This window comes from Staurois parvus, unplaced genomic scaffold (assembly GCF_062004578.1).
Source record: "Staurois parvus isolate SC_StPar_1 unplaced genomic scaffold, SC_StPar_1.0 ptg000929l, whole genome shotgun sequence".
NCBI lineage: Eukaryota > Metazoa > Chordata > Amphibia > Anura > Ranidae > Staurois > Staurois parvus.
In genome coordinates, this window is record NW_028318725.1 from 1,599,930 (window position 1) to 1,625,734 (window position 25,805).

A 25,805-nucleotide genomic window follows, 5' to 3' on the forward strand; every position below is an offset into this window, starting at 1 on the left:
GTGATTCAATGACCTGCAAAAGGTATCCAATAAGTAGTTCTGAGTTCACTGGCAAAAAGTACTGTGTGCAGCAAGTATTTCTGAGTTCAGTGATTGGTCAAGCAGCTAGGGATCAATCAACTTCTTTTTTTTTTTTTGCAACTTATTTTTAGGGATCAACCAACTTCTAAAGAAGTCAGGATTGTCAACCCCTATAGTTTTAACATAACATGTTTAATTTACTAAAAATAACAAAACAGTCTTCAGTGTGAGTTTATCCTACCCAATAACTAGGTCTACACAGATAAATATTGCAGCTAAACAGTGACTAACATTATCGTGACACCAATAAAAAAAACATGCGAAATATATCAGATATTAACTGACTAGAATGTATGATTTATTGATAATCTGTGTATGTTCATCAGTTTTATTGTCATAAACACCTACATTGTAATCAGCCTCTGGTTTCATCTGGTCACTGACCTGGAACAAATACAGAAGTCACACATTCCAAGTTTAGGCCTGCATACTTACATACTTGATCCAATGCAGTGATCAAGCAAGTAGAGAAGCTAGAGGACAAACACAACACCTTGGGAACTGGAAAATTGTAAATGAAGGAGAACCCTATTTAGATCAGGGTGTGTTCATTTTAAAAGTAAAACAAGGCAACCTACAATGTGGTCTCATACAACTCAAGTAACAGATGTTACAAAAAATATTGCCACTAATTAAACATTATTGATGCCAAGTAGCACATTTAACACCCGAAGATCTACTGAATTCCACTAAATCTTTTAGCTTACCAACAAGCCTTATAGCTGAGTAGTATAGTTTAGCATCTTCCAGTCAAGACAAACTAACACTAGCCTTCTGCCATAAAGCGAATCATGTTTCACCATCTGTGACACTTATAATATTATACACCAATGAAAAAAATATCTTGCAAACAAGACTTACTTAAACTGATTCAAGTTTTCAGTACTCACCGTACACTTGTTTGGTTTTTCCCCAGAGTGGACTCGCATGTGAATAAGAAGCTTATAGCGTGCATTAAAGGGCTTATATCTTCGGGGACAGCCTGCCCAAAAACAAGCAAAGTCCTCCCCTTTCCTCTGATCTATATGAACCTTTTCTATGTGTCGTACAAGTTCCTCCTGCTGATCATACAGAGCACTACAGTCAATCCACCTGCAACAGTGCTTACCATTAAAGTCATCTATTTCTCCCTCCTCTTCAAGTAGAGGAACCTGTGCAGGAGGTGGAAGAGACAGCTGGTGGGAATGATTTAACAAATCATGTTGGTGCATGTGTTGATGGGCATGGTAAGGTGGTGGTGGGCCTTGATGAGGAGAAGCAGCTGCTAAGGGGAGGGAAGTCTGTGATGACATTTCAATTGTGCCACTTGGAAAGTCATCCACCCTTTCACTCTTTAAAACTCCCATTGTCTGTCCTTCATTTAGCCCTATGCCATGTCGAACCACCATATTGTTCATAACGTCAGCTTGTAAGTTGCTTTGTTCCAGCTGTTGCATACGCTGATATTCATTTTCAGGAACAGATACATTATCACTGATGGCGAGAAGACTTTTCTGAGAGTTTATTCCAGGACATGTTGGAGGAATGCAGCTTCCCCTGACTCCTAAAAAATGCCCATAAACTTCAGGCTGAGGTGAAATAGTGGCTGGAGAAGCTCTTGAGCCATTTATATATGCAACTAATGAGGTTGGTGAAGTCCGGATAATAGTATTAAAATCTATTCCTATACCATCAGACAAAGGGGACAATGAAAGTGCTCTTTTCTTTGATCGAGCTGAATGTGATCTTGGAGAAGAATGCCTAGGACTAGGATAAGGTGAAGAATTATTCTCTATGCCAAACAAATATGAAGGCAATGGATTGGTAACAGTATTGTTGGACATAGATGTTCCTGGAGGAATGCTAAGCAGGTCACTCGTCTCACTACTATTCTGAGAGCCATGATTAGAGGGAATGATCCTATATGCGTGGGACCACTCTTGTTTCACACTCATTGTAGAATGACTTTCAGAAAGGCTTAAAGTTGTAGAAGCAAGAGATTCTCTTGACATTAGAGACCTAGAGGGGGAAAAATACAAGATCTGTTTAGCTCTTTTATTTTTTTCTTGAACATAACAAATTGTTTATACATGGAAAAAGTTTATTTTCCCATTTAGATTGTACATTGTTAGAATTAGGTCAAATGGGAAAGTGTTAGTTCTCATGGATCACAATACCTTCTAAATTAGTAAAACTGTCAAAAAGAACATTTCCACACAATGTATGCTTGCTCATAAATTACTATCAATTAATCGGTCTTGATGAATAAGTCCCTGCACTAAACAATTATGTGCACTAAAAAAGTGTTAATTTACCCCTCCTATGAATCTCTGCCAATACTGCTACAGAGAAAAAGTTTTATTTCTAAATTCTGTACTATTTAAATTGGTTATATTGTGTATAAATATACAGTGCTTACAAGAATGGTAATTTAAAAAGAAACAATAATAGTTTTGGGTCAGTTTTATTTAAATAGTTTTTTTTTAATATTACATCATCAAACATTTTAACATTTCGTTCCTTATGATTGATAATCTTTGTTTTTACAAGTAAACATTTAATACATGATTACAAGGATTTTCAAAGCACCATTGGTTACCTAACAAGGTTACATAGCAGAATACGTTTGCTACGAAACACTGTTTCTACACCTCTAACTAAGTCATCTGAAAGTGAAAAAGTCTCTGTTGTTTTTATATATATTTTTTTTATTTTGAGGATCAAGACTAAATGTACAAATATAAACATGCAGTTGTAAAATGTTTCATAAATATATTATGCAGTTTTATATTCAGTCAGTGAGTGGAACTATAGTCTTCTTTTCACACATAAAGCATTATATCACTCAGCTATGCTGGAAAAGCTACTTTACACAATTCAGTAGGGCTGATTAACTAAAACAGGAGAAGTTGTTCATTAAGTGCAGTGTAAAACATTTAACATGGTTGAATCAGCTTAATCAAGGCAAAACATCTGGATTATGGAACAATAAAATTGTATAGAAATTGTATACATTGGAAGATGTATTTGTAATTAGATTGGATTTTCAATTTGTTTATCGCAAAGTACATTTCAGTTTCATAACATGATATTTTTGAGACATACATGCATTGAGGATTCTGATCATTCTACAACAATTTAGTCAATCATCAGCCATTTTATGTGAAACTATGATGATCTTTTTATTTCTGTCTACTCCTATACTACCTGTGCAATATTGATTAGAAGTGGGTAATCTCTGTATATATTTAAAAAAAAACAATGAAGACCCCAACTAACTAAATCATAAACAGCTCTGGTACCAGTTTCCTCCTGCCATTTTTAAATCTGTCTTTGCTTCACACATATGAAAATTTGACATGTCCTGATATTTCTTTCGGGAATTGGGTAAGAGAGAACAGTGAGAAAAAGGGTAATTAGCGCAGGGCAGCCTAGATAAGTGCTAGTCTCTTTGATTATTCTCCAAGTTGTCTTACTGTACCAACAGCTTTGGAGCACCTACAGAAGAATTTTGTCACTGCAATAAAATAAACTGAAACCAGTTTGAGCTTATTCTCAAAAATACATTACAAAGGTTGGCTCCCAGCAAAACCTTTTCACATCTGAAAGTCTCTCTCTCATTGTTAACACCAAGTTTTAAAATTATCTCACGGCCCAGAAATTTTACTCCTTCACAAAAAATAGATAGGCCTCACATTTGTTAATATTGGCTATCTACACTAGATGATTGCTTTCTCAGTCAGTAGGTAATGTAGAATAATGACTAATTGCGACAATGAATAATTGCATATTTCAAGAAAATTATCAGATTTTTTTTGTCCCAAGAGTCAGGTAATAATGTGTGTGTAATTTAATAGATAGTTGTTAAAAAAAAAGCTTCTTCAGAAAAATGTACTGAACTGTATAAAATATTTCATTCTAACATCTGTGTTTTGCTGTTACACTTGATCCATTTTTTGCTCCCAACGTATGTCATATAAAATCTCTGTCACTTTTATTTGTTCATTCTCTTAAAGAGCAACTGCACTCTGGAATCTGTGCCCAAAAAAAGGGAGATAGAGGGCAAAGGGCTAGTCACCAGTGTTGCCTGTGGTCTCCTTGCAACTGATCTTTCCCCATTACAGACTTACCATACCTTGCCCTGCATTGCATCTCTGTGTGAAGGAGGCCATCTTGATAGAGGTAGGGCAATGCTTCCTCATGTCAGAGCCTCCAGCAAGGAGAACACTGAGCAGCATAATAGTGACATTACTAAATCTCCTAAAACTCCTAATCACACGAGACCAACAGTTAGTGGCAGCAATGATTTCACACTGCAAATAAACAGCAATGAAGCTATAGGCACAGAAGTGCCTAGGCCCTCTCACATACCAGTAAGTGCACTGTTATTTTCAGAAGGAATGACAGACAAATAAACAGCTTTTCCATGGTACTGCTCAGGTACAATTAAAATTTCTAAATGTTCCATGTTAAACAGCAAATCTTCACTTTTGTGAGTTTAGGTTCATAGGTTTATAGAACCTCTCATAGAAGAGAGTAGAGCACACACTGCTGTCACCTAAGAAAATGCAATAGTTGTGTCCCAAAAGACAGTGAAAAAATATTATTATTTGTATATTTTAGCTTTCTTTTCAGGATATACAGCCTATAGACATATGCTAGCCAGATGCTATATTATGCTTTTTTCCTGCAGTTAAAGCGGAACTAAACACATTAGGGTTTATATACTAAAGCTGGAGAGTGCAAAATCAGGCTCACTTCTGCACAGAAACCAATCAACATCCAGGTTTTTTTGCCTAAGCCAGCTGAGGTTAGACACTGATTGGTTTCTATACAGAAGTTAGTCTAATTTTGCACTCTCAATCTTTAGTAAATAAAGCCCATTACTTTAACTGTTCTCCAAAACAGTTACATTCAAGATATGACATGAATGATAATTGTCACAGTTGCTTGTGCTCTCAACTGAACTAACAAGCCATGAAATGGCTAGGGCATACAGTGCCTTGAAAAAGCATTCACACCCTTTGAAATTTCCCACATTTTGTCGTGTTACAACCAAAAACATCAATGTATTTTATTGGGATTTTATGTGATACACCAACACAAAGTTGCACATAAATGTGAAGCGGAAGGAAAATGATAAATGGTTTACAACATTTTTTTTTTACAAATAAAATTCTGAAAAGAGTGGTGTGTATTTGTATTCAGCCCCCCGAGTCAATACCTTGTAGAACCACCTTTTGCTGCAATTACAGCTGCAAGTCTTTTTGGGATGTCTCTACCAGCTTTACACATCTAGAGTGAAATATTTGCCAATTCTTCTTTACAAAATAGCTCAAGCTCTGTCAGGTTGGATGGAGCGCATCTGTGAACAGCAATTTTCAAGTCTTACCACAGATTCTCAACTAGATTTAGGTCTGGACTTTGATTGGGCCATTCTAACACATGAATATGCTTTTATCTAAACCATTCCATTGTAGCTCTGGATGGATATTTAGGGTCGTTGTCCTGCTGAAAGGTGAACCTCACCCCAGGCTCCAGTCTTTTGCAGACTCTAACAGGTTTTCTTCTAAGATTGCCCTGTATTTGGCTCCATCCATCTTCCCATCAACTCTGACCAGCGCCCCTGCTGAAGAAAAGCATCCCCACAACAGAATGCTGCCACCACCATGTTTCACAGTGGGGATGCTGTGTTCAGGGTGATGTGCAGTGTTAGTTTTCTGCCACACATAGAGTTCTGCTTTTAGGCCAAAAAAGTTATATTTTCGTCTCATCTGACCAGAACACCTTCTTCCACATGTTTTCTGTGTCCCCCATATGGCTTCTTGCAAACTGCAAACAGGACTTCTTATGGTTTCTTTCAACAATGGCTTTCTTCTTGCCACTCTTCCATAAAGGCCAGATTTGTGGAGTGCACAAATAATAGTTGTCCTGTTGACAGAATCTCCCACCTGAGCTGTGGATCTCTCCAGAGTTACCATGGGCCTCTAGGCTGCTTCTCTGATTAATGCTCTCCTTGCTCGGCCTGTCAGTTTAGGTGGACGGCTATGTCTTGGTAGGTCTGCAGTTGTGCCATACTCTTTCCATTTTTGGATGACAGATTGAACAGTGCTCCATGAGATGTTTTCAAAGCTTGGGATATTTTTTTATAACCTAACCTTGCTTTAAACTTCTCCACAACCTTATCCAAGACTTGTCTGGTGTGTTCCTTGGCCTTCATGATGCTGTTTGTTCACTAATGTTCTCTAACAAACCTCTGAGGGCTTCACAGTACAGTTGTATTTATATTGAGATTGAATTACACACAGGTGGACTCTATTTACTAATTAGGTGACTTCTCAAGGCAATTGGTTCCACTACATTTTAGTTAGGGGTATTAGAATAAAAGGGGCTGAATATAAATGCACACCACACTTTTGAGATATTTGTAAACATTTTTGAAAACCATTTATTGTTTTCCTTCCACTTCACAATTATGTGCCACTTTATGTTGGTCTATCACCTAAAATCCCAATAAAATAAATTTACGTTTTGATTGTAACATGACAAAATGCAGAAAATTTCAAGGGGTAGGAGTACTTTTTCAAGGCACTGTAACTGATCACATGTACAGCATCATGGCAATTGCAGATTATAAAGAAGTCAAGATTGCAGCTTCCCTGGCTGTGAGGATTAGTTAAGTTTTAATATAGTATAACATTTGAGTGTCTTGTTTCATGATCTGCTCATGCAATGACCCACAGTGGCTCATTTAAATTACATTTACTCATTATATGATACAGTATAGACACAGATATTAGTACATCTGCTCTAACTGATCAGTGATCAACAAACCAATGAGATGTATATAGAACATGACATGCAGAGGAATAGATCTTTACCCTGTAGAAGGCACGAAAAAATTAAGTAATAATTCATTCTACTAACTGCTAAAACCAACAGCCATTACTCCATACTCATACTCCTTGACCTTTCCGCTGCCTTTGACACAGTCAACCACCCGCTCCTCCTCAGTAAACTCTACTCCATTGGCCTCCGTGACTCTGCTCTCTCCTGATTCTCCTCTTACCTTTCTCAGCGCACTTTCAGTGTCACATACAACTCCTCCTCCGTTCCTCTTCCCCTTTCTGTTGGGGTACCCTCCTTGGGCCCCTCCTTTTCTCTCTCTATACCTCCTCCCTGGGCCAACTGATAACCTCCCATGTCTCCCAATACCACCTCTATGGTGATGACACCCAAATCTATCTCTCCACTCCCCAGCTCACCCCGTCAATCTCCTCACATATCACGAATCTACTAAGCGATATCAGCATGGATGTCATATCTTTACCTCAAACTCAATCTTTCAAAAACTGAGCTTGTAATATTTCCTCCTCCCCGATCCGCCACTCACGACTTTACCATTAAGATCAATAGCACAACCATTGGGCCTTCCCCTCATGCCAGGGTGCTAGGAGTAATCCTAGACTCTGACCTCTCCTTTGGGCCCCACATCCACTCAGTGGCTAAATCCTGCTGCCTCAACCTCCGGAACATTTCCAAAATCCGCCCCTTCCTGACCAATGACACCACAAAACAACTCATCCACGCCTTGGTTATATCCCGCCTCGATTACTGCAACTCCCTCCTCACTGGTCTACCGTTACACAGGCTATCCCCCCTTCAGTCTATTATGAATGCTGCTGCTAGACTCATACACCTTACCAACCGATCAGCGACTGCTGCCCCTCTCTGCCAATCCCTTCACTGGCTTCCAATAACCCAACGTATGAAATTCAAAATACTAACCACAGCTTACAACACTGCCCCTAACTACATTGCCAACCTCATCCACAGATATAGGCCAAATCACCCACTCCGCTCCTCCCTTGATATTCTCTTCTCTAGCTCCCTCATCAGCTCCTCCCACGCTCGCCTCCAGGACTTCTCCCTGCCTCTGGAACTCCCTACCACAGCATGTCCGGTCAGCCCCAACCCTGCCTGCCTTTAGGCGATCTTTGAAAACGCACTTCTTCAGGGAAGCCTACCCCACTTCCACCTAAGAACAGTACTTGAATCACCTCCACCAGATCATCCCCCGTAGCTATCACCTTTTGTATCATCTCCCCCTTCCTTTAGATTGTAAGTTCCACGAGCAGGGCCCTCCTATTCCTTCTGTACTGAAATGTATTGTAAGTGTACTGTCTCCCTTATATTGTAAAGCACTGCGCAAACTGTTGGCGCTATATAAATCATGTATAATAATAATAATAATATTTTTGTACCAATGGCTGATCAATGTAGGATTATATATAAAGCTTTGATGTGATTTAGCCATATTATTTTATAGACATATGAATTCACACTCTTGTAGAAATCAGTTTATACAATAATGGTTCTTATGGTGGAACTTCACTCTCTCAGTCAACATTGACTATTTTAAATCCTTATGCTGCTAGCATTAGTAAATAGATAGGAACGTATATCATATTTACTTGTTTTAAAAAAATTTTTTACATTTCTTCAGCTACTTCCTGGTTTCTTGCCTAGGCAAATGATGTCATACATCCCAGGATTCTTCTGGAGGTGAGGAGGGGTTTTCTCCGCTAAGCACTCCCTCTTGCTTGTATGCCTGCTTGTATGCCTGAACTAAGGGCAGAGGGATTTCAGGAAGTCAATGCCACATGAATCATCTGCCCTTACTTAAGATGGCCATAGCCAGAAATGCTAGGGGATGTGTTTCAAAGTGATGTCTCAGCAAAATAAAGCATGGAGACATGGATAGATGAGGGAGTTTTCTCTGAATATTAAACATTAATTAAATAGCATTTTTTTGCTTTGTGGTGCTCAGATGCAGTGTGATTCATGTTAAAGCACAGAGGTTTTAGGTTTGTGTTTAGCAAAAAAAATTTGATAAATTGTAGGATGCATAATAAACATATTACTGAATGTCACAAACATTTTTATATATGACTCTTCTGTCTCTCTAATCTGCATCTGAACCTGTATATCTCTATATGTTGAAAAGTCATAGATTTATGTACCAGTTTTATATACAGTATATAAAATATATGTCATTACACTTCCTAAGATACAAACGGAAACTGATAAATGTATTAGTGTTAGGGAAATTCAAACGCAATACTTTCCGAAACATTTGACAGTTTTGATTGTGATAGCAATTGGTTGTCACTAATAGTAATGGTAGTAAAAGTAGACGTTTAGGCTGAGAAACAACACATCATAGAGATGTATTTCATCACTATTCTGCAGCACCCTCTGTTGTCTTCACACACAGTAATCACATGTGTAACGTGAAAATATCACATAACAATGATCTTCATCTATGATTCTGCTCTTTGCCTTTTTAGTGAGCTTGTGAGCATCTGAAAAGTGTCTAAAAGTAAATTGGCTGAGTAGTGCATAGCCACCAGATTCTTGTTTTTACTGTCTCAGCCAGTAGTGGAAAGATGCCATTTTTAATCTGATTAGGTGTTGCAGACAACCAAGGCACTGTTTTTGTTCAGATGATTTAGAAAAACATTTAGACTTGGGGCCCAGTATTCCTTACAATAGTGTTTCTCAACTCAAAACAACCACCAAAATAATATGGTTTCCAGACTTTCAGTAGTTGCAAAGCTGTCTTGATTATTCACCATGTAAATGATGCAAACTCATTATTTCACCTGTGATTGGGACCAGCTCTAGAAAACATTGTCTTCCAGGAGATCTGGAAAATTGATTTGGGAGGTCCTGCCTTATAGCTTATGTTCCTGTACATGCTTTCATTTTGATTGAACCCATCTATCATAACACCTTTAGTATGAGCCACGTGTTCTAGGTGGTACCACATTGAATTGCTAGAAACATGACATATTTGCTTTCTACTTATGTCAGAACTATATTTTCACTCAAATCATTTCCAAAATACATTGTCTAAAAAAGTTGGTAATGGTAAAAACTAGTTAAAAGACCTGGTATCAGATGGAGGTATTGCTAAGTGCTGGAGGTTTAGATTCCTCTGTAAGCTGGGGCCGATCTGATTGCACGCTGTTGCAGCCTGATTTGCTGGAGGGGATATTGGGCCCAGTCTTTGCACCATCATTGGACTGTTGGTGACCATGAGATTGTTGCAGCTGCCTTTTCCTTGAGTCTTGCTCTGTGGCCCAAAGGCAAAACTCCCTGTAAAAACAAATAATCAGAGCTATGACAGCAGCATTATTTATTAACACAGAGCAATACTTAGCTGCTAACATTATGAATCTAGGCCCAAAGAACATGCAAATAGGTCTATTTCAGCTTTTGGGTTGCGCTCTAGGGTTGCAATAGATCTTATTTTTTGACAGGCAATGAAATATGGTTTAGGTATTGATATAGGAAGGTAAGTGTATTTATTTATTTATTTTAATCATGCATACAATTGTAACATAGCAATTTAAAACCACAGATTTGACATATATTTGGTATTTTTTTCAGCAGTAAACTTTGCTGTATACATGTTACACCATGCTATTGTTAATGTTGTAGCTTAGCAAAAATTATTGTCAAGCTATTGAGCAAAGGCTGTATTTTTTGCTTGTTTTTTTTTACCATAATAGGTCTATAAAAAAGCAAATATTTGTACAATATAGCCTTATTTTTAATTATAATAATCTTACATTCAAGTGGAAATACTGCAGAAAAACAAAAACTTTTTTAAACAATATACTTGGGTTGATTTACTTAAGGAGTACAGACTTCCACAGTGTATAATATCTTTGGAAAGTAAACGAGAGCAAAAAAGGTGAACTTGTGTTCACTGTGAATACCCAATCATCTGCAAAAAATATTAAAAAATTGGGATTGTTGCTAGCACATGATTGGTTGTTTAAAGGGAACACAACATCATCTTATTAAGCTCAATTTTTTTTTTTGTTAGAAAGTGAACATTCACTTTTACTAAAGGCTTGTACACACGGGTTGAAAATAGTCCCCGATTGGGACTTTCAGACTGTGTGTACAGCTGTCTGTTTTACAGAAGGCTGTCAAATGGGCACACTGGAAAACCAACTTCCAACTCACATCTGATTCTTGCTTGCAGCCAATGGCTGCAAGAGTTAATTAACATGTTTTGGAGGGGCGATACCCCTGTCAGAATAGACTAATACAGCGAGGGAAATCGACACACCAGCATCGCTCATGTTGGTATGGCGATCAGACTGTTTATATTTCATTCAGCCCCCCGAATCAAATGAAAAAAAAAAATTGAGTGTGTTAGAAGGGTGCAGTGTGGTGTGGCGACAAAGAACATACAGAATCCTGGATTGCGGCAAACAATGTATTGTAGAACTTGCAAAATAGTACAACAACCTGGCAGGGAGCACACCTGACCAGAGAACTCCCAACAGTCAGAATGGAGAGGCAGCAGTAAATAGGTCTGAGCTGGAGACATCACCTGTCAAGGGAGGCAGAGTGCAGCCTGGCCAGTCCAACTCAAAAGAGAGCTTGATTATTATTATTATTATTCAGGATTTATATAGCGCCAACAGCTTTCTCAGCGCTTTACAATATAACGGGAGACAATACAGCAACAATACAGTTCAATACAAGAGGGAAAGGAGGGTCCTGCTCCTTGGAGCTAACATCAGATGAAGATGTAGGCCCTAAGCTTTCCCTCCTCCTCTGGAACCTCTCCCTGCCGCTAGTGCTGTCCCTGACAGACAGGTCTACTGTTCTTACACTAGACAACTGAAAACAGCATTCCAAAATCTGAGGCAGGGAGATAAATAAAACTTTGTATGACCCAAGATGGCCACCAGGGTCACTTGGGTGCAGTGAAGCAAACCGGAACGCTGACCCAGGGGACCGAGGGAATTATAGAGAAATCCAGTTTCTCCTGACTTCCTTCTCCAGCTGACCTGCAGTGGAGAATGTAGACTGCAACTTGTGTGTACCCAGCTTTAGTTCCTTTATTTAACTACTTGCCAACCGCAGATAGCCGAATGACAGCTACACTGCGGTCGGCCAGTTCTGGGAGGGCGTCATATGATGTCCTCCTAGAACGCGCTCTCCTGCGCGCCCACGGGGGGTCGCACCTGGCGATCTCCGTGATGTGGTAAAAGGCCAATCACAGCAGCCTTTTACCACGTGATCAATGACACGCTGATCACCAGGAAATGCAATTGCCAGTTCTCGGCCGCACTTTGCTTGTGCTGTCAGAGCAGGGATCGGCACCGATCATCAGGGCACTGATCATCATGATCGGTGCCCAGCAGTGCCACCCACCAGTGCCGCCCACCTGTGCCCAGCAGTGCACCCACCTGTGCCTAGCAGTGCCCACCAGTGCCTACCAGCAGTGCCACACACCTGTGCCCAGAAGTGCCACCTACCTGTGCCCACCAGTGCCACCCAACTGTGCCCACCAGTGCCGCCCACCAGTGCCCATCAGTACAGCCCAGCAGTGCTGCCAGTCAGTGCCACCAGTCAGTGCCCAGCGGTTGTGCCAGTCAGTGCCCAGCAGTTGCGCCAGTCAATGCCTAGCAGTGCCGCAAGTCAGTGCCCAACAGTGATGCCAGTCAGTGCCACCTATCAGTGCTGTCTATCAGTACCACCTATCCGTGATACCTCATTAGTGCTGCCTATCAGTGCTGCCTATCCGTGCCACCTCATTAGTGCTGCCTATCAGTGCCCTTCAGTGCTGCCTATCAGTGCCCATCAGTGCTGCCTATCAGTGCCCATCAGTGCTGCCTCGTCAATGCACATCAGTGAAGGAGAAAAATTACCTGTTTGAAAAATGTTATAATAGAAACAAAGAAACTTTTTTTTTCCATACTTTTTGCACTTTTTTTGTTTATAGCTTTTTTTTTTATAGCGCAAAAAGTAAAGCACCCAGCGGCGATTAAATACCACCAAAAGAAAGCTCTATTTGTGAGAAAAAAAATTATAAAAATTTCATATGGGTACAATCTTACATGACCGCGCAATTGTCAATCAAAGTGCAAAAGCACTGAACGCTGAAAATTGGCCTGGTAAAGAAGGGGGCATAAGTGCCCGGTAGGCAAGTGGTTAAACAATGTAATTGTTTCAGCAGTGTAAAGTAAACAATGCTCTGATAATTAGGTAAGTAGCACAGCATGGAAAAATATGCTGTGATTTTATATTTTGTATTAATTGGTATGAATAAAAGGAACTGTACTCATTTGGACATTTATATCAATTAGGCCTGTGTAGCTTGAAGATAAGGACTTTCACACTCCCTCACAGTACAAAACACAAGTTATTGTTCATGCATACTGTATGTCATAATCTGAGACAGAAAACAACTGTTATTTAACAACATACTGCACATAAGGACAACTGCAATACATACTGTTTTACATAATGCACCAAACACACACAAGAAAACACCTTCTAGCTTACTATATAGCAAACATGCAAACCTAAGGCAGTAAAGGTAATGTCAGAAAAAAGACACTAATTAACTAACCCTTTTCTGCTGTCAAGAGCTGGTCCTTTAAGGGGGTCTTAACATCAGTGGCCAGTAGGCATGCTCCTGATGTAGTGGTCACCTTGACTGGCTGTCACCGTGATCACATGATTGATAGCCGATCCTACTGGCTCCTGATTGTAAGGAGTGATTGGGAGATGTCAGTGACAGCATAAAACTGCTTTGTGGCTGTAGGCCCAAATGTGTCAGCACAGAGTTAAAGTGCTACTAAACCCAGGACTTTGCATTCACTATATCCAGTCTTCCACAGTACACAGAACATGGAAATGCAATAATTTTTCGGAAATATAAACAGCTAAATACCTTTTCCCATCAGCAGTATATAGCAATCTTGTGACATCTACCAGTGTCCAGCAGAGCACTGGTTAAAGCAAAAAACTTTAATACACAATGCGGACGATTAACCCCTTAGGTTCCACAGTAACAAGCATGCTTTACTGCATATACAGACTGATTTTACTGCTGTGGGTTTAGTAACACTTTAAAGCCCACCACTGTTCTGCATCATATATGCATTCAGTCAGTGGAAAGGGGTTAAAGCAAAGATGTCAGGAGAGAAATATAGGGGCTGCTATTACTGATTTCCTTTGGAAAATGCTAATTGCCTGGTGCCATTCAGCTCCTCTAGCTTCAGTACTTTCAATATAATTTGGTTCAACATTTTGATTTAAGCAATACTCATTTCCTCCTATATAGGAAGCTGAGGGCATACATATATAGGGAATAATAGTACTTTCAGTGACCTAGTGACATGGTGGAGTAAAACAGCGGAATTTTGCAGATGAGGTCCATTTTTAAATGTTATCACACAAGATTTACACAACTTTCAGCCAAGATGGACACATTGGGGTTAATTTACTAAAGGCAAATAGGCTGTTCACTTTGCAAGTGAAGTTGCACTTTTCAAAGGAAGTTGCACTTTGCAAGGGGACTTTCCCCATAGCTTAATAAATATGGTACAATGTCGCTTTGCAAAGAATATCCAATCCAGTGCATGGAAATGAAAAAATAGCATTTTTGCTTCCACATGACTGGATGATGGAAGCCAGCAGAGCTTAATCTCATTCACTAAGCTCAGAGGTAAATTCCAATTTGTGGAACTTCCCTTGCAAAGTGAACAGCCTGTTGTTCTAGTAAATCAACCCCATGGCATCCAATTAAAAAAAAGGTGTGAATTTTGAATAAAAGTTGTATGGACATTGTGTGAAAACAGTTTATTAACTGACCACCCTTCAGGTGTTTTCTTCAAACATGAACAAAAAACCTGAGCTGTCACAAACACTTGCCTATGAAATGTACCATGTATTTCCATACTTTCCTGATTTATGTTTAAGGGATATATACTTAACACTGCATAACTGCTGGAAAAATCAGGTACTTTACTTTTCAGCTCTGGCAATAGAATCCCAAGCAAAATCTGACCATGTATGGGTTTGCCCATGCCCATTAGCCAAGCCCAGTTTTTTGACATTCAATGCATGAGACTTCCACTACCAGAATGGGAAATGTAGAATGTAATACACACGTTCTACTGCTAACAACTAGTTATTGCTAAAACAAAAAGATATTAACACAATAGAATTTCATACATTGGAGAAATGTGCCTAACATGTCCTATGTTGAATGTCTTTTTGGAACAAAGAACTGTAATTAAAACAATTCCTTATGGTTCCCAACACACAATCAATCACAGCAGCTTTTATTTGAAGTCTTAAAGATACCCATGTGTTTTATGTAGGAGTAATGGATGGTGTCCTTATAGTAGTTTTGTTCTCATTTAGCAATTTTACTCAAGGTGACATCAAAGTTTAACATCAGTTACGCATTTTTTTTAATTGTGAAGATACAGATAAAAAGAACTATGTAATCATTCTCAAACAATGGACAGACATGCACACTGCAAACACATTATCTCCAAACTGAGTTATATTGTCAGAGGCTGCCAAGATGTAGTTGAGCGACCACAATTAAATTAAGGCAGAATTCTGCCAGAACATTTGTGGAGAATAATACAGAGAAGTGTTTTGTTTGTTTATGTTTGTTTATAAAGAACAATGCTGGAACTCACAGGAAGAACTGTGTGTCAATGCTGTAATAATTATTTCAGGGTCCAATAAAATTATGTGGTACAAGAAAAAACTTGCTGATGTTTGGTTAAGAGGACCTGTCATCTACACAAAACACTTCAATCCAAGATCTTAAAAAAAACACTTAAACTTTCTATACACATGCAGATATTTGCAGATTATCTGTTCTCAAAGTGGCCGCCAGAAATCTGTAGGAGTCACTTGTGAAATCTCTTAGTCCCTTCTGCCTGACACTGGGCTTTATTTGCTGCCAACTCTGCTGTTGGAAATTATGCAAAATAACATGGGCTTGTGTAAGAATAGAGAGAACTCAGATCAGTAGTTGCATCCTATGAACAAATGAATGACATATAGACCAACCAGTAGGGAGTGAGTAGAAAGAGAAATAAATCTTTACCAATGTATTGTTTAGCAATTCTACAGAACAGTATAGACAAGCAAGTGAAAGAAAAACTCTTAAAAATCCTACTGTAATATTCCCATGCACTTCTGGTATTGAAGGGTGCCTGTCATTTAGATAACCCTTGCATCTTACAGTTAAAGTTGAGCTTCACCCAAAAGGGGAAATTCTGCTTTAAGTCCTCCTTTGCCCCTCTTCTACCTAATGTGGCATGTCATTTTTTTTTGGGGGGGGGGTATCTAGTTTTGACAGGTACCCGCTCCCACTTCCAATCGAATCATCTGGGCGATCTAAGTGGATGTTCTTCCCCTCCCACCCAGTGACACGCCACAGGTCCTAGAAGACTGTGCAGCTCGTGAATGTGCAGTGGGCAGCCAGCTGTGAAGCTACAAGATGCTAGCTCCAGAAACCTGAAGGCTAGTGAAGAACTAGCTCAAGTGAGGGCATCGCTGGATCCATGGACAGGTAAGTGTCCTATTATTCAAAGTCAGCAGCTACAGAATTTGTAGCTGCTGAATTTTCATTTTTTTTTGTTACAGAGTGGAGAACAGCTTTATAGTAGACCTGTCATATACATTTTCACAAAAAAAATGTTCCTCAGCTTACAGCCTAGGCAGCCTGGGTCACATGGTCTCTACCAATTATTACTAAAAAGTTTACTGTTTTTCCTCAGCAGTGAGATAAGAGAATAAAAAAGTATTCTCAATCTACATGGGTAATTACAAATTATACATACAAACAAAGGCAAACCATAGGTTATACAATTTTCTATCCTGCCACCAAGGGTGGAAAGAAAGAAAATTGCTCGATTACCCCATCATGGCAGTCAGTGTTGATGAGGGAATCTCTCCCGCAGCGCTATTGTGTTCTGCCAGCAGGGAGCCTTCTCTGCCAGGAAAACACAATGGTCACTGCTAATGGCGATAGGCCGGATGTACTGGAGTCAATCAATGGATCAAATTCAGTACAACCAGCCTGCCCACAGATGGATCAAATTTTGTCTGGTTCTGCAAGCTTTAGTTTTTAAAACATTCCATGTGTTTTAAAACAATATGATTGTTTTCATTATGTTGATCTCTTCACATAGTAAACTAAAATTCAATAAAATGAATATACTTCTCCTTTAAAAAGAAATGTTAAATAATGTAATTTTCCACAGTATGCTTCCCCCAAGACAAGGGTCTCCAACATTTCCAAGCAAAGGGCCAGCTTACTGTCTTTTTTTGTTTTTTTTTTGGGGGGGGGGTACTGTGGCCAGTTGAAATAGTAAATGTGCTGGGTGTAAACAATGCCCCATCACTGGCATCAGCGGAAGGAATAGTACCCAATTGTTGGTGTCAGTTGTATGAATAGTGCCCCATCATTGGCAGCAGTGGGAAGAATAGTGCCCCATCATTGGCATCAGTGGGAAGAATAGTGCCTTATTGCTGGTGTCAGTGGGAGAAATGCTTTTTTGAGGTTTTGAGTGGGGGAAATAGTGCCTTAAGGGCAAGATAAAAGCAAGCAAAGGGCCACATCTGACCCTCGAGCCACAGTTTGGAGACTACTGTCCTAAGAAATATGTATATATGTTTAAAGAACACCTTTGTTTATCTTTGGCAATAGTGCTGATTTTAGCCCTGGAGCCCATCAAAGCATATTAGAAGTTAGGCTTTGATATCGCCGCTCTACTTAGTATATCCTATTAATCTGCATATGTGTGTCTACTGCAAGGAATAAATACCTTAGACATACACTTAAAGTAGAACTATAGGCAAAAGGTTTTTTTTTCATTTTGGAAAGAGCAAGGGAGGTTAAAACCCCTGTCCGATTTTATTCTCCATCTGTTCCCCATTGTGGAGATTTCTGTTCACTTCCTGTCCTTAGTCAAACAGGAAGTGAGAGCAAATCTCTGCAAATTAGGGGAATTCATTGGGAACCCCCCAGTCACCTGAACTAGTATCCCCATTGGACGATTTCCCCTCTATTACTTTTCTGGGGTCAACCCAATATTTGGGATTTTCTTTACTTTCACTTCCAATGATAATGATAAACAGGATAAATAGGGAGGGTGCATCTCCTTAACAGGGGCACAGCAGCAATAAAAACTGTCAGGTGTTCTAATCCATCTCTATAGTTATACTTTAACCTGGCCATATCTGGATCAAAATTCAGCTGGTTCAGCAGGGACTGGCCAAATTTCGATCCATATATATGGGCAGGCTGGTTGTACACATCTATCGATTGACTTGTGTACAACCAGCCTGTCAGGTTTTTACCAATCAGTGCCACCAGCTATATCTGGCAACACTGATTATTGTATTTTGATGGCAGAGAAGTCTGCCTGTTGTCAAAATTTAATAGCATGGCAGGAGGGATTCCTCCATCCACCTTGAATGTTTGGATAGGGGAGTCAAATAATTTTTTTAATTCAGCCCGCTCATTGAATGCAAAAAAAAAATGACAAGTCTATGGGCTGCTTTAGACATCACAGATCACAAATGTGTATATAGCACTGTAGCCTAAGTACATTGGACCTAAGCAGCCACTGTTCAAAATCAAGTAGAAGCTGTATTTAATGGACAGCAAATAGAAGATTCTGCCTTCTACATTATTTTCTGAAATTTTCCAGGGAATGTTTGAGGCTTCAAATGAGTTTCCTATAGGGGAGCATTTTATTGATCTTCATTTTCTGTTGTTGGCAGGTAGGCAATGCAGCTTGGATCCACACCTTAATTATTGGCAGTAAACAACACCACATGCACAGAGGTTATTATTTGTTTTTTTATTTGTTGAATGTTAAGGACTCAGGAGGATCCAGCAGGTATAGTCAGGGGTCTAGTTGTACCAGGGAACCCATGTAAAAAAGGTTGATATTTGCTTCCAGTCACAATTAGCCTTAAGGGCTCATTCACACCATGGTGCAGAGATGTCAGTTTTTCTGCACACGTTCTGCAAGGGCACAATCAAATCAATTGTTCTCTATGTGCCCTGTTCACACCACAACACTGGTATCATGTGCAGATTTTTTTTCTACTTAGGGATCTCCAGCGTGTATAAAACTCATTGAAGCGCATATGAAAACTGATGTAATGGCCCTGCAAATGAAATCTGCACGTCAGTTTGCATCAGTTTTCATGCTCGTATAGTGTGAACGAGCCCTAACGGCCAATATCTTCTAGATTTTTTTTAAATGTTTGCCAAATACTTTCATCTTTACATAATTAATTTAGAAAGACATTTATCTAAATATTGAATACCTATAATGTAACAAATGTAAACATTCTTAATTATAGGGTCATGCCTTAACAATGACACACCAATAGTCAATGTATATTTCATTGTGTTAACTAGAAGTGAAAGGAAGAGACCCATGCTACCAATATTTGCCTTTTAGGGACAACCAGCTTTCTGAATTGCCTTTAAGCAATGATTCAGATGGAGTCAGTCTGACTGTCTATGGTTTCTAGTTGAGCTGACATTCTTAAATTTAACTAACATGGCAGTTTAAAGGGAACCTGTACTCTGCTTTAAACTGTTAAATGTAAAACTCCTGCCTTAGGACACATGAAACAAAACTACTGTGACTATATATATAGTTTAATATAGAGAGAATATAAATACAGATGTTTGGGGACAGGAAGGTGGGAGAGTGCCTCCTATGCACCCCTCAACCCTCACCCCCCCCCCGGCCACCACCAACTACAACCTTGTTTAGAGCTCTTCTCATTGGCCTCTAGCCTCCAGTACCTACCCTCCCTTTACACAGTACTACACCCCTCCCTAGCCTTTCCCTGTACTACTACTCTCCTTCATCATAGCAGCAACCCCAGTTTACTCTTCAGGTCATATATCTATAAATACCACTTCCTTAAATACAACAAGTGACAAATTCAAAGATTCAACTAAAACAAAATCTTAAATCCCCATAACACAAATAACACCTTCACCCTTGAAGATGTAAAACAATAATATAAAAAAATGTGCCAAAATTTATACCATTCCCATAAAGTACCTATATTTGCTTATAAGTGTTCAAAATATATAAAAAAATTAAAAAAAATAAATAAATAAATATAAATCCAAAATTATGAAAAAATTAAATAATATATAATTCCAAAAATCATATAAAATATACAGATGAAAATAAAAGTCCTTCTAATCCTTCCAATCCTTTCTCACGATGATAAAACCTCAAAAAGAAGGAGATATCACATAGTGTATTATCTTTTTGATACAGCAAAATATTCGTGACAACACTCTAGTGATTATCCAAATAGGAATATCATTTTTCCTTTTGGTAATTAGTGTAAAAAGTGAATCAAGTGAACAAACATAAATTCCAAAAAAATAGTGCAAAATAGAGCAGGTCCCTGCTCTTCCCTATACATACTGTCAGACACCGCCCGGCGGGATCTCTAGTGATCCACAGAATGGGATTCCCCAGGACGCAGAGTCTAAGTCCCAGTCTGCCTTTTCACCAGAGCCCCTGATGGTGGGGATGGACCTTGTGCAAGACTGAAACCAGGTCGCGACCCCTGAGTGCACCCAACTGTGGTAAAGGGGTCCTGCCGAGGGTACATGACGGGGGGTGAGCCTGATGTGAAGAGGCTGACAAGTCCAGGTCCTGAGCGGGATGGATGGATGACAGTCAGGAATGAGCGTAGTCAGACTAGCCGGGTCGGTAACGGTGGAGGCAGGTAGGTACCAAGCAGTAGACAGAGAGTATCCAGGTCACGAGCCAAGGTTTAGCAACGGGAGGTCCAATAGTAATATAACAACAGGCAGAAGAGTAGTCAGGGACGAGCCGGGTGTCAGAGCAGGAGAAGGTCAACACAAATCAGGACAAGCAGGATCGGCAACAGGAACGCACTTCAGAAACACAGGTACAGGAACTAGACCTTGCGGCGACCTGATCACCGCCTGGCCAGTTTAAATAGTGCGCCCCGCACCGTCATTGGTGCCAGGCGCACGCTCGCTTGGCCGCAATTGCCGCTGCCGCCGCCCAGGTCCTAGTGCCTGCTCATTAGTGCGCCTAGGCAATCTGCGTATGCGCAGACCTGTGCGCCGCGGCGAGACCCGCAGTCCCTGACACATACACTCCTCTTTTTCTTCCATTTCCCAGGGGAAAGAAAGCAGCATTCCAACAATATGCAGTAAGGCATAAAGCTCTTCTTAGTCAAGAGAAATATAGGGTCCTGAAATTGCTGACTTTATTTTAAAAATTCATGCTTGTTATACTGCCAGATAGGCTTAAAGTATATGTGAACCCTCACCTCGTAAAACAATCAGTTCAGGTAAAAATAAAAATGAAAGGCAAAACATTTGTGTATACAAATACATAAAAAAACACTGTAAATACCATTTTTTTTTCTTTTTTTAAGTGATCACATGTCCTCTGTTTACAGCTGCATGAGCCTAAAGTGGTAGGGGAGGAGAAACAGCAGCACACTGGTCTTCCCAGTGAATGGCTGTGCAAGGGACACGTCAGTAGAAGGCTATTTATTCAAGGAGAGTAGACTGAATTCCCAGCACAGCCAGAAAACTGACCACACTGGGATGGATGTGCTCTCATGCCTAGTTTGGTTAGTTTTTAATAGGAAAGCAGAGGAACTGATAGGATCACCGGGTAATTCACAGAAAGAAAGCAATACAAAGAGAATATGATACTTTAAACACAAGTGACTGGTACAAAAGACACATATGAGGAATATGAAATGTTGGGGTAACCAATACTTTAATACTATACTATAAGTCATTGACCTGTAATAAATATACAGATTGGGAAGGCTGGAGAAAAGAGAGGAGTTTTTATTTGCATACCATTACCATTAGACACAGTAGACTTTTGACTTTAGATGGTAGAGGCAAAGAGCCCAACTTTCCCTTTATTGATACCTCCATTTTTTCCTCATTGTCAGTAGCAATTCGGTCATCCAATAAAAGCCTATTACATTGGTGCAATATTCTAAGCTAGAGTAAGAACAATAAAAGAAAAAGCTCTGCATAAGAGATCCTAGCAGAGGGGTGTTACTTCAGGTTACACGTTTTAGTGGGTTATAGGCAACAGGCTCCAGTGATGGAAATCATTGCCCTGATTTGCATACTTGTTTGTGTCAGTGATATTGTTACAAAGGGGCAGTATTCTAGCCAGGCAACTTGTATTTTCAAGTTTGCATTCAAGTTTCTCCGATTACAAGTCAAGTTTAAAATGGAGTTTAAATGTCTAAAACCAATTACCCATAATTTATTGATTCTAAAGACTGACCATTGGGGTTTTTTAACCATTTTGCTATAGAGGTACCCTCCTGTCTCTGCACCATCTTTAACCAGCATCCCCTTAAAAAAAACTCTTAAAAAACTTCAAAAATGCTAACTTTGGCAACATTTTATATGAACGTCCAGAAAAAAAAGTTTTTTTTTAGTTTTGGATAGATCAGGAAAGTGAACTACTGTAAGGTTTTTACTGCTGTTTGGAGAGCAATTAGAGAGATTTCCCCTCACGTTCTGTTCTGCTGACCAGGCAAGAAGTGAGGGAAACTCTCCAGCAGAAACACAGACATAAAAAATACTTTCCTCTAGTAGAGTAGGAGAAGGCTAGATCCTCTGTCAGATTTTTTTTTCTATCTGTGTCCCTGTTAAAATTTGTAACTCACTCCTTGTCTGGTGAAACCACTGTAAACAGGACAGGAAGTGAAGGCAAATCTCTCGAATGGAGCCCTGGATTGCAGTAAAAACCTGAAAGGAATTCTAATTCTTCCCCACTCCATCAAAAACTAGAAAAAAAGTTTTTGGCTTGAAATACACTTTAATTAATCATTTACCCTCCACCCCTATAGCAGAAGTACTGCTACAGGGCACCACAGTTGTGCAAAATCATGTTTATATACATGATTTGCATTTCCGGGAACAGGCCCTACTCGTGTCATTATTGGCTGCTGGGGATGTCAATCACTAGGTCCTGACCGAGACTCGATAATCGTCGGCAGGGCTGAGAGGGGAGAGATCTGTGTGTATCAACACAGATCTCTCTCCAATCAGCATGGACATGCTGCTTTGTATCTCTCTGCACAGCAATGAGATACAAACCCACATGGAAGAAAAATATATCTGAAATATATTTTAAAAATATTCTTCTCAAATATATGTCTTTAAAAATACAAATGTAAATTTTTGGAATGCATTTACAAATATATGTAAAAATATATGTTAAAATGACTTTTTTATATGTTATAAAAAATCTGAAGAATATATTTTAAAAATATATATTTTTAACATATAAAAAAGTTATTTTAACATATATTTTTACATATATTTGTAAATGCATTCCAAAAATGTACATTTGTATTTTTAAAGACATACAGTGTATTTGAAATGTATTTTTAAAAATGTTCTTCATATATTTTGTAATAAAAACACATTTCAACATGCAGTATATATATATATATATATATATATATATATATATATATATATATATATATATATATATATTGAATATGGCCAAAATTGTAGCATTTCAAATATATGGCAATATATTTGGGAAGAATATTTTTAAAATATATTTCAAATGTATTTTTCTTCCATATGGGAAACAGCATGTCTCCCAATTAAAAAAAAAAACAGCACACAATGTAAAACACACACAGCACACTGTTAACCCTTTGATCGTCCCAGATGTTAACCCCTTCCTGCCCAGTGTCATTAGCTTTTTATTAGCACTGATCACTGTATTAGTGTCACTGGAGATGTCAGTGGCAGTTAGTCAGTTTCCACCCAGTGTAAGAATTCACACAGCAGTCCCGCTGATTGCCGCCATTACTAGTATAAAAATTTTTTAAAAATCCAGTATATACACCACCATTTTTATACGCTATAACTTTCACGTAAACCAATTAATATACACTTATTGGGACCTTTTCTTTTAGCAAAGACAAGTAGGATAATACATTTTGGCCTAAATTTATGAAGAAATTAGATTTTGTTTATTTTTTTGGATATGTTTTATAGCAAAAAGTCAAAAATATTGTTTTCTTTTCAAAATGTTCAGTCTTTTTTTGTTTATAGCGTAAAAAATAGAAAACTCTGAGGTGATCAAGTACCACCGAAAGAAAGCTCTATTTGATGGGGGAAAAAATCACATACATTTCATTTATGTACAGAGTTGCATGACTGTGCAATTGTTAAAGTAATGCAGTGCCATATCACAAAAAATGGCGTGGTCAGGAAGGGGGGTAAATCATTTGGAGGGCAAGTGGTTAATTTTAATAGCAGACATCACACATTGTCTCTCAACGTACTGCTCTCACCTAATATCTAATTTTATGTATCCAAAATTCTACACCCTTGGCATACCAAATAGAGAATTTAATTGATTGGTACACCCAGCGCAGCAGTAGTGTGACAGCACCAATACACTATGATGGCAATTCAGGAGACATTGCGGAATTCATTACTCCCTACAAATGGCATCAAATGTTACAAAAATGGCCAGAAAGTTTATCCAATCAGTTATTTTAAGTTCTAAATAACAAGTCAACAATTTATTTAGTATCTTATTAAAACATGTTGATATAACCAAAGGGAATCATTATCTAGACTTTCATGATTGGTATAACTTAGTGTATTTTATGGCCAGTTTATTAAACAAGCAACATTTACAAGCAAAAAAAACAAACCCTATACGTCTCATATTTCCATAAATAACCCCAAACCAGTTTTACACTCTAATTATTCTCTAACAAGGGATATAATAGACCATATGGAATCCATTGCCAGTAAAACAATTCGCATGAAACAATCATTAGGGCACAGCTACAACACAAAAGGTTCTCTGCAAAGTAATTTCTGCTATTATAGTGACTGGGCACCTATTCCCTTTCTATGGCAACTGTGCATATCAAAACAAACAAGATTTTCCAAAACGCAACAGGGCTTGGAAATGGAAACTTAACATCCAAGGATCATTACACTTCAGTTAATTCTTTACACTTCAGTAACAGCCAATTACATTGGGAGAGACACATTTATGTTAGCTCATCCTCACACAAGCAATCAACAATTAACTCTACTAGCTTAACTCTACTCTATCTGTAACCCAAGAGGGCAAAGGGAAGCTAACCAGAATTCAGAGATAAATGTGTTAAAGTGGTTGTAAACCTCAGACATGAAATTGGAACATATCCCTCTATAGTGTGTACTTGTCTCAATCCAGAGTACTTATTGTCATTTCTGTCCACTGCCTTTTTCCTCAGCTATAAGTCACTTCTTGCAAGTTTTCCTGACACCAAGAGAAAAACAGTGATAAAGGAGGGCACAGTCTGTGATTGACAGCCCTGCTCCTCTGTGCTGTGTGACGGGGGGGGGGGGGTCCCTTCCTTCCAATCAGCTTTTAGTGCAACTTCTGCGCTCCACCCTCTGTTTTTTAGAGCTGTGAGGTCCTGTGTAAATTCTTTACTTTGAATGGATGTATGGGAGAAACATCTCTAGATAAACGAGTACAACTTGTACATGTAGGAAGATTTGTTTCACCTCTGTGTATAACCAGAGGCTAGTCACTTCAGTGAGTATATGAAAGGGTTTACAACCACTTTATTATAGTCTTTGTCCCTTGTCAAACTACAGGTCTTGGGCCTGAAAAGTTGAGTGGGCTGGTGTAAAAATTAGCTGTCACCATATTGTTTCTGTATACATGGTAAGGCTTCATTAAGATGATGTTGTTTGAATTACATCACTTACCTTGTGATCTTAGCTGTATGTTCCTGGCTCTACAAAAACACTGAAGGTAAATGAAAACTTGTTTGAACCCAACTTT

At 38.9% G+C, this 25,805-nt stretch overlaps 1 protein-coding gene across 1 annotated transcript in view; it reads right to left on the reverse strand.

Annotated features, from left to right (window-relative positions):
- The window catches only part of GLIS3 (GLIS family zinc finger 3), a 469,802-nt gene that overhangs the window by 361,948 nt on the left and 82,049 nt on the right, over nt 1-25,805 (reverse strand). Inside the window, exons 2-3 of the mRNA XM_089656697.1 lie at nt 10,014-10,221; nt 972-2,079 (exon numbers count right to left, since the gene is read on the reverse strand). Coding sequence (XP_089512823.1) covers nt 972-2,079; nt 10,014-10,221 — 1,316 coding nt within the window. The remainder of the gene's footprint in view (nt 1-971; nt 2,080-10,013; nt 10,222-25,805) is intronic.